General features: G+C 52.7%; 1 protein-coding gene across 1 annotated transcript in view; it reads right to left on the bottom strand.

Moving 5' to 3' along the window:
- Positions 1-9,871, bottom strand: part of Aldh1l1 (aldehyde dehydrogenase 1 family member L1) — a 47,919-nt gene that overhangs the window by 26,587 nt on the left and 11,461 nt on the right. Inside the window, exons 6-13 of the mRNA XM_029478231.1 lie at positions 9,327-9,428; positions 8,588-8,677; positions 7,557-7,694; positions 5,169-5,294; positions 2,391-2,482; positions 2,012-2,159; positions 1,048-1,167; positions 9-65 (exon numbers count right to left, since the gene is read on the bottom strand). Coding sequence (XP_029334091.1) covers positions 9-65; positions 1,048-1,167; positions 2,012-2,159; positions 2,391-2,482; positions 5,169-5,294; positions 7,557-7,694; positions 8,588-8,677; positions 9,327-9,428 — 873 coding nt within the window. The remainder of the gene's footprint in view (positions 1-8; positions 66-1,047; positions 1,168-2,011; positions 2,160-2,390; positions 2,483-5,168; positions 5,295-7,556; positions 7,695-8,587; positions 8,678-9,326; positions 9,429-9,871) is intronic.

Genomic DNA, 9,871 nt, shown 5'->3' with positions numbered 1-9,871 from the left:
TCCTTCGCTGCTGCCACCGCCTTGTCGACATCACTCACCTGAGCTAGAGACACCTGGCAGATGACCTGTGGGAAGGATAGAGCCATGACAGCCTTCCCTGGACCCCTGGTTCATCCTGAAGCCAGTCAGAGGCAGGCACAGAGGGAAAGTTCTGCTACTGGTGGACAGGGAGGAATCAGACAGCAAAGGCGGGTGGGGCTGGGAGCTCCCTGCCCATCCCTCTCACATTCCCATGGAGCCTGAAGNGACTGATAGCCCAGCCACAAGTGAGGGACACAGGTAGTCTAGTGCTGTTCGCAGTGGCAGCTGAGATCCACAGGCTCAGTGAGCTGAGCCATGTCCCAGTCCCAGCCCTGGCTTGATAGGTCCTGTGGGAACCCCACGGGCTTTGCAGAGAAGCGAGACTAGCATCTCCTTGTAGGCTGCAATGGACAACCTTCCCCTTCCCACCCAAGGCCCCCAGGGCCTGGCAGGCAGCTCTATCCATGTCGCACTTGCAAGGTTGTCATCCCGAGGGCACCTCTCATCCTGCCAGCCCCTTGGACTTCACTTTGTCGCCTTCCCCCAGATGGCCCATTTTAAGTTTCTCTATTTTCTGTGGACTGAGTGGGAACCTGCAGACGGAAGGTCCATCCCCATGCTGGGTCTTTTTTTCTGAGACCCTCATGTGTGATCTCCCGTGTTATCATATCATCATATCATATCATGACATGAGAGATTCACAGTCAAGAATGCTTGGCACACACAGACTTCTGTCTGAGGAAGACTTGCAGACAGTGGCCTCCAGACACGGGAGATGGCTGACGCGTGGATGGGAGCAAGCATCTTAAGCATCCTTGTTCTAGAAAGCAGATTCTGCTTCCTCGGCCCCTTCCTGCCCCCTCTCATCCCTCTCCTCATCAGCCNGCTCTACTCCACTCCTGGGGCCTAGGATGGAACCCTTGCATGTCTGCAATGANGACANACATCCAGGCACAGGCCCCTGGCCACTGTCCCTAGAAGGCAGGTTGGAGGTGGGTGGGAAGAAGGGGGCCGCAGGCTGCTCACACTTCCATCCGTTGGGTTGATGGTACTGTAGGTCTTCGCGCCCTCAGCATCCACAAACTCGCCGCCTATGAAGAGCTGGTAGGGCATTTGGAGAGTCAGTTTGTTCACTGCCTTTTCCACCTGGGGAAGAAGGCGTAGTTACAGTGGGTCCCTCACGCACAGGCATCTGTGACACCATGCATGTGACATNATGCACGTTCAGAGACTCACAGATGAATGTGACATGCTCAGAGACGCACAGACGGATGTATAGCCACACAAAGGTCGGGGTTCCAGGAACTNCCCTAGACAGTGGGGCCCCTGAGTTACGGTAAGGAGGGTCAAGGTCCACCAGCTCGGCAGAGTGCCAGGGCTGGAGTCCCAGGTCTGCTAGATTCTTAGGAGATACAGGGCTAGGTGGGGGGATTCTTGGTGGTATCTTGCTATGGGCAGCAAGGTTCTTTTACCCTCGGACATGTTGCCTGCCACTCCTACATGAACTTCTTCACCCTGAACCCAAGAGTCCCAGGAACACCAGCCTGTCCTGAAGTCTGTTCACTGGCTCTTTGTCCACTATCCTACGGGTCACCTGGAGTCCACCCTGGCCACCTGTACTTTCCCAGTTTTGTTCCAAAACATGAGGTGAACAAAGTACCCAGGACCCCCTCCACTGTGGGTGGTAGACTGGCCGGCTGCTCCTAAGGGAAACTGTTCAGGAACTTTCTCGTATATGTATTTATAGTCACTGTGGCACCTCCCCTTGCACAAGCTGAACACACAGAGTCGACTGCTCTCACTGGGAACAGAAGCCCTCCTCTCTAGCCCCTCTAGAGATTTGAAACACGACTTTCCCATACTCTGTGCACCGGGCAGCAATGTCTCCTGTGGGAGATGTTATCTAGGGCTGGTGAAACTGGAGGGTGAGGGCCAGGCTCCTGGCTTCCAGGTGCTCAGGTGCCTGGTGGTGTCACAGGGCAGCACTCACGTAGTTAATGACACACTCGCTCTCGCCGTCCTCCCCTCTCAGCTTCCTCACTAGGAGCTGGATGAAGTCCCCNAAGGTGGTGGCCATGTAAACATCCTCATTTTCTAACTCCAGCCCGTCACACAGCTCCTTCACCTCCTCTACCAGCCTGNNGGGAGATCCGAAGAAGAACGGAGAGCCAAGGGTTAGCAATGACAGCCGGGCATCAGCAGCTCTTCCGGGATGAAAGGCCAGTTTGGGGGCAGATATTTAGGCCTAGCTTCTATATCTGATGGAGGGCCCTTTCTGATCTCATGAATGATACACAAATACAACCAACAGTGGCTTCAATGGGGCCATAGTAGATACTTGGAAGGGACTCCCTTGTCCCTGGACTCACCTCACAACATCTACGGATGCAGCTCCTGACTTGAAGAAATCTGTAGAGTCTTCTACCTCTGGGACATTGGGCAGAATTCGCATCCAAGAGCTCTGGAAAACAAAGGCCATGAGAGACAGAGATGCTGGGAGAAGTAGGGTGCCATTCTCATGGCTGGCTGTGGGTTCCAGCTCCTGTGGTCTTCAAGGCACTGTCTCTAAGGCCCAGAGAGGGCCACAGCTCTGGCCTCTGTGACACTAGGTTGCTGGTCACCTGTACAGTGAAGGCAATGGAAAATGGCTGGGTATCAGAAAGGCTCACTCCTGGCCTTGGTGTGGCTGTCAGGGTTCCAGTGTTCCCAGCACAGGACTNGCATGGCAGCATGGAATGATGGTGAAGGCCAGACACAGTGAGGGCCTCATGGACTTGTCTGCTCTGAGATACTGGCTGGCTAGCACTCCTCTGACCTGCACCCTCTGAAGCACAGCAAAACAAGCTGCTGGCCTACTGGGCAAGTGAGGAGAGCACAGCAGCTGGCANCCCCAGTGGTTGTGGTAGGAAGGCTGTCCCTAACAGATGCCAGACTGAACTACCCAATCATAACATCCACTGGGACAACTTTCACCCTGTTGCACAGGACTCCACAGCAGCCATTGTAAGCAAGCATCTTTGGCTCAGAGCCTGCTGGTCCAGCTGGTCCAGTGACCCTGAACAGGCTACAGCCTCAGGGCTACAGCCATAGCGGCTGCTCCAAGAATATCCTGAAAATTTCTTTATTTGGAGGNAGGGGGTTAAACCTAGCAAATGTGGAGCTGTTCNCTCCCTCCTCCTCTCCCTTCTTTCTTCCTTCCTCCTCTCTCTTCTTCCCTCCTTCCTCCCTTTCCTCCTCCTTTCTCTCCCAGACATTTAAAGTGCCCAGCTTTCCTAGGGAAAGCTTGCTCTCTGCTAACCTGGACCACNTGGCACCTCATGACTGTCTCTTGTCTTACTCTTCAGTGTTATAACACTGGTTCCAGCTGTGACCCACCTCCATTCAGCTCCGGATCATGGCAGAGGTGATCTTTTCAAACAGGGCTGTCCCTGCACTTTGGTGTCCCTGCACCTGTGCTGTTCCTGTACCTGTGCTGACCCTGCACCTGTGCTGTCCATGCACCTGTGCTATCCCTGCACCTGTGCTGTTCCTGCACCTGTGGTGTTCTTGCACCTGCAGTGTCCTTACACACATAGTCCTCTGCGGTAAGGTTTATCCAGATCTTTTCTCTGTAGCCAGCTCTCAGCTTTTCTCCAATGCTGACCCCATCTCTGAGGCCTCGTCTTACAGGCCCTGTTCTGTACAGAATGTCTTCCAAAGCTGTCTTACTGTCTGCACCGCTAGGAGCTCTACATGGACATCAGCGTCACCCGCCACTCCCACCCACTGTCTGGCAATCAGGAGGAGCTCAGCAAGTGTCCCCAAGTCCCTTAGCTTGTGAGGACTTACCACTCTCTTTTTCACATGGTATGAGGGTGGTACTTGTTAAGTAAGAGACACACATGGATTCTTCATGTACTGTAAAGCCCACGTGGAATTCTGCATTGGGAGTTTTCTCCAGACTACCGGTATGGTGGGATCTGCTCCTGATGCCTAGGGTNGGGCAAGCTGCAGCCCCAGGGAAGCTTCATGGGCACACCAANACCCTCTACTATGCATGCTGCTAAGACCGGTGCACTCAGTGAAGATTCAACTTACGAGGCTGGCTTCTCAGATGGGTTTATCTGGATAGAGTCATAACAGGCAGAGGAGCAGCTGTCCTTGAGCCCCTGTCTGGATGGATGACTAAGCTGAAACCCTTCAGTGTCATCTGCTCAGCAAGGCTCAGTACCAGAGGGAGACAGAGTGGGAGGGGCCAGGAACAGATCCTGGGAGGTNGCTGCTGACGCAGCTTCAGGCTAGATCACAGAGGAGGAAGCTACCTGTAGACCATTGTGGGGGAGAGCCAGTCCGGAGTAGGAGTGGAGTTGAGTCATGTTTGAGAGCGGTAGGAAGTTGGACTACTCCATCCCCTGACTCAGGCCTGCATGTCCCAGGCACATGTAGTCCTGCACCCCCACTTTTGCTGACAGCAGAGGAAGTCTCATAGTTAAGCCAGGTTAAGGCCATGTCCAGTAGCACTGCAATTCCTCCATATGCAAACGAGGCATCCCCAGCACCCTGGCCCTGACCAATGCTGTTTACATACCCCATATAACTTACTCACCCATAAAGTTTAAAAAGCCTTTATTCCCTGCCCCACCCCATCCCCCAATAAAAACAAGCTGCTCTCTGAAGTCTGTTTCCTACAGAAGTCTGTTTCTGTTGCACTTACTTGCCACCTGAGGTTGTTCTCGCCTCCCTTCCCCTCTCTGGTGTGCTCACTGGGAGGGGGTGAAGTGGGAATGACAGACTGTGTAGGGAAGGAGCTAGAAGGGAACCTGTCTCTGAAGCTTTGCTGGTCACCACCTGGGTGTTACTGTGTGAGTTCCAGACACACATGCATCACAGGTGATGGGGTTAAGTCCCCACCTTTAACTAAATTAAAGCTAAATTTCATTTGTTAACTGGAGTGAGTCCCTAGAAAAGCCAGATTCAGCTGACCCAAATCCCAGGGGCCCAGGTACAAAGGAAGGAGGGACCAGGGACATCAGAAAGTGCCAACACGGGACAGAGGCAATGCTGATTAAGGTCAGTGCATCCCCAACTCCAGAGAATGTGAACACATTAGACACATGTACAGGGTACAATCTGCCCAGCTGTGTGGCACCACTGAAGGTGCGTCTTACCCGCACGGCCTCTGCTGTGGCTAGCTCCTCCTCGGTCAGCTCCAGGGCACTGCTAGCAGACCCCTTGAAGAACTGGGAGGCTGGCATCATCTTGCCATCTTCCAGCTGGATATTCTTCACCAGCAGCTGCAAAAGGGAGAACTTCAGTAGGACCAGGATAGGATGGGCAGCTGAGCAGGGAATTCGCAATTTCCCTCCAACCCTCAGAGCCAAGAGAGCAGGAGCCACAGGAGATGACAGAACTGAGACACACTGTCCTAGGCATATGGAAGAAACCGTACAATGCATGTCTGTCCTTGATCCTAATTGTCTGTCTCCTGCCACTCTGGGCTTGCTGCTTGCTTTCTAGACTCTATGTGTGCAGTGCGCATGTGTGTGCACATGTGTGCACTGCATATGTTCGTGTGTGTGTGTGTGTGTGTGTGTGTGTGTTTGTGAGAGACAGACAGACAGACAGACAGACAGACCTAGGGCCTCCCTCATGTCAAGCAGGCCCTTACCACTGAGTGCCACAAGCCAAGTGCTTTCTTTTGTTGAATAATGATGTTATTTCTACTAAAAGGACAGCTTCTCATCAGAAAAAAAAAAATGCTTGCAGCACTACAGTGAAAGTCAGCTGAGTCAACAATGCAGCGTTAGTCATGGGATCATTCCCAGAAGGCGGCGGCAACATCTGGAGGACAAACNGCTGTCTGAGATACAGGTAGAGANAGGAAAGGATACAAGGAGAGTTCAGTAAGCCTGGTCTGCATCCTCGAGGACAGCACTCCAGGCAGAGCCTGGCTCCAGCTCTGCGGAGCTTGTGTTAAGTGTGCAGTGCAGGCAGAGTCACCCTTCTCAGTGAAGACAAGCCAGCCTGCTGCCAGCTCATCCAAAATCATTTATCTTATCTTTCCTCTGTCCAACCTTCTAANNTGTATTAGACAATTGTGTATGAACAAACAGAGTTCAAGTAACTCATAAAATAACATTACAAAATCTGGCAATCTGAGGTAGATATAAGAATATTCCAGAGTCACAACCAGGGTCAAACACAGTGTCTATAGCAACACAGTTGCCTTTGAAGATATTCTAGAACTGTCAGCAAGCAGAAGGCCAGCTAGACCCAGCAGACAAGCCTGAGTCATGTTTCCNGAAGGCTTCTGTGCTCTGTTGTTTGTATGGTTGCAGGGGCAGAGACAGNCAGGGCCTTGGGGAGCCTACCCCTCCTGAATGCTAACACCAGCCTCCAGCTGCTGCAAGGAGCTGGCCACCGACAGCCTACTGCACAGTNCCATCCTCACTGCACCTGATGGGAAAGCATCTGTGACCAGAGAGGCCAAGGGCTCCACACTATTCCAAGGACAAGAACAGCAGATGCTGACCCGTGAGCACATGTTCAGGGCAGAGGCAGTCAACGGATCCTCAGAGACACCTGGATCAGACAAACCCACTCCTTACCTTGTGGCTTTGCTCTGCCCTCATAGCCACATGGGATTTTTTTTCCCCTTAGGGTGCTCCTGAATAGTCATCTGTGGGATAGTTTCCCTCTCAGATGCTATTTATAGGGACCTCAACAACAGACAGATAGCTTCAGTCTGCACACATGCGTNATGCATACCTAAGTGCCCACCCACTGTTAAATGGCAGCTGATAGACAGCCTTGGCCTCTCATAATATAGCATGAGACTACAGGAGAGAACCTTGTCAGTCTGCACAACTCTCCACCCTCCACCTTAGCCACACTCACACAGTCAAGGATGCAAAGTGTTGGAGACCTGCCTCTCACCACACCTGTAAGAAAATTCCCAGAGTGGAGTCTCAGGGCCACAGCAGTCTCAGAGCCAGGATTTAGGGTCTGAAGCCCAGCTCTGGCACTGANTAGCTTGAGAAACCTTGGGCAAACTTGGTAAGTCTTTTCATTTTGATTTGCTCCTCTGAAATATGCAAACAATATCTATAATTAACTCCTAGGGTTGTCTGGAGAATGAAGTGGGATGCCTGTTCGTGNTTTTTAAATAGCGGTTGGTGCCTAAGTACACTCCATTCAATTCTGCAGCTATTCTGATATGCAAAGTCCAGTAATGACTACCAGAGCTCAGCAGCCACCCCATTCAGAGAGAGGGAAACTGAGGCCTAGGGGTTTAAGGGCACGGCTTTGACGCCTTTAAATCCTAGGCCAGGGCTACTGGTAAGGATTTCTGTCACATAGGGTGTCCAGCCTGTCAGAGAAAATGCAGCCCCGCCCCACACAGCCTGTGCTCAGGTGGCAGCTTCTCCCTTGACTCTTGGTTCTTTCTGTCTCTTCAAGGGCAGCCTGAGGTCTTCCTGTAGGGTTTGAGCCTAAGGACAGCAGCNTGGGTGACCTTGAACCTATGATCCAGGCCGGTGACTCACAGTTGTGCTTACCATTCTATCGTCATTCCCAAAGAGGATGAGTCCTGCTTTGGTGACTAGGCCTGGACGATGGGCTCCTGGGATGGGTAGAGCTTCTCCCTGAGCCACCAGTCCTGAAGTGTTGAGTGTCGAGTTGAAAAACGTCAGCTTCTATGGCAGGAGAAAAGTCAAGAGACAGCCGATGAGTCCCTGCTATCTGTAGCCCAGCTGAAACTCCACAGGGCTGAGAGGGCCAAGTGGTATGGGGGCTGGTGTGACCCTAGAGTGAGTGTGCATGCTGAGTGGGCCTGAGACCAGCCTTCAGGGGGAACAGGAGAGACCTGGAAGAGCTGTAATCTACACACAAGACTGAGGCTGACCTAGACCCAGTCTTTGGGAGCACAGATGCTATCCAGAAGATCTGAGGACCTGGATGCCTCAAGCCTTGGGCACCCTTGAGACCTTTGCACTTTCTCAGGGACACAGACCCCCAGGAAAGTCTTCTCAAGGTATGCCACAAAGCCACAGACCCTTGGCTGCTGCTGNCCACTGCTGCAGATGAAGCAGCCACAGTGAAGGGTTGTGTGTCAGTGCAGAAAGTGAGGGTCCTCTGCATAGTCCACTTACAGTGAGCTNGGGGTCAGGGGACTAGACAGCAGACTGTGTGGACACCGGGCAGACTTTGAGAGGTACACAAGACTTGCATCTCTCTATCCTAAGTCAGCTGCTGCTCAGTTTCAGCTCAAAGTAAGTTGCCCCTCTCCTGGGGCAAGGTCAGAGCTGGGCCTATGGCATCTGAGAACATGGGATGAGGCTCAAGCTAAGCAAATTCAGCAGAATCCCAGGTTTCAGTAGGTTTCTGGGGCTACCAGTGGCAGCAGACATCTCACTTTTAGTTCTGAATAGTACAGGGTCTCCTAGTCCTGGTGTAGGGNGCATTTGGGAGAAGGTNGAATAGGGGCTATAGAATTTATCAAACATTTTAAACCTGGCGGGTGGTTTTCAAGGTTGCAGGGTGGGGGCACACAGCTCTTCTGCTGGANATCAACCTCATGGGAACCTACCTGCCCACAAGCCTCTGTCCAGGCACCTGGCACCTTGTCATTCCCACGGATCCAGTTGTGAATGGCCTCTGCTGGCTGGTCCCAGTTGATCTGTAGGATCCAAGATGTTGTCTCCTCAGCTAGCTTCTCTCATTCCCGAAGACTGCTGCACAGTGGGCCTAATCTTGCAGGTAGAACCTGGGCTTCCTCCTAGACATGTGTCTGAGTGCAGAGCGGGGTGCCCTGGTTTGGGGCTGTGACCTGAGTTCTCTCCCTGCACAGCCTGTAGAATGGCTTTAGGAAGAGGCTACTCTACTGTTGTCAAGGTGGCTGAGGTCCCACAGAGTCCCTAGGAAGAGTGCTTTGGCCCATCCTGTAGAGCCCCACTACAGTATCTTTATGTATACAGGGCTCATGCAGACCTCCGTACAGAGATAACCAGTCCCAGGAAGAGGCAGCCATAGGACAACCCACTGTTGCTCCAAGAAACCTCCCAGTGTCCTGCAGCTTCCAGCTCCAAGGCTGATATACGCCATAGCCCTAGTTATTCTTCCTCCCTGGAGTGATGCTTGCTTCTTCTACTTAAAGAGAAACAGGAAAAACATGACGCCTGAAGGGACCTTGTCCGTCCACGTTTCGATGCTGTGCTGGAACCCTGCCTTCCACTGCTGCTCCTATAGCGTCAGTGGAATCTTGCTTCCCTGAGCCACTTCTGCACTCCAGACACAGGTGATGCTGGGTAGCTGGGTTTGGTACTCACCCTGGCTGTCTCCTTCTTCTGAATGCCCTCATAGGTGGCTCCTTCCTCAGGCTGGGGACGGCGCGGGGCTGTGCCCTCTGCGATCAGTCGCACAGCCTGAACCTGCAAAGGTGACTCCAGTCAGCTTCCCCAGCATCAGCGTCCCACCCACATCCAGTCCTGGTCCTCACCCTGCAGGCACCCGAGAAGCCTACAGCATGGACACAGGGACACAGGGTATGGGTGACAGGAGAATGATGTNGGCTTGGGCGTCTGTAGTAAAGCAACTTCTCTGGGGTCTGAATCAAGGAGTGGAAAGGAGGCTGTAACCCACCCTGAGGAGGACCCAAAGGAGCTATTGTTGACAAGAAATAGAGTGCCATGGGGCTGGGGAGGTGGCTCGGTAGTTAAGGGCACTGGGTGTTCTTGTGAGAAGACCTGGGTTCCATTCCCATCACTCACATGACAGCTTACAACCTCCTATAACTCTACTTCTATGGGATCTGATGCCCTCTTCTAATATCCATGGTGCACATATATACATGCAGGCAAATGCTCGCACACGT

This window comes from Mus caroli, chromosome 6 (genome assembly GCF_900094665.2).
Source record: "Mus caroli chromosome 6, CAROLI_EIJ_v1.1, whole genome shotgun sequence".
Classification (NCBI taxonomy): Eukaryota; Metazoa; Chordata; class Mammalia; order Rodentia; family Muridae; genus Mus; species Mus caroli.
Note: the sequence above shows the minus strand (reverse complement) of the source record. Positions and strands in the feature narration are given on the sequence as shown.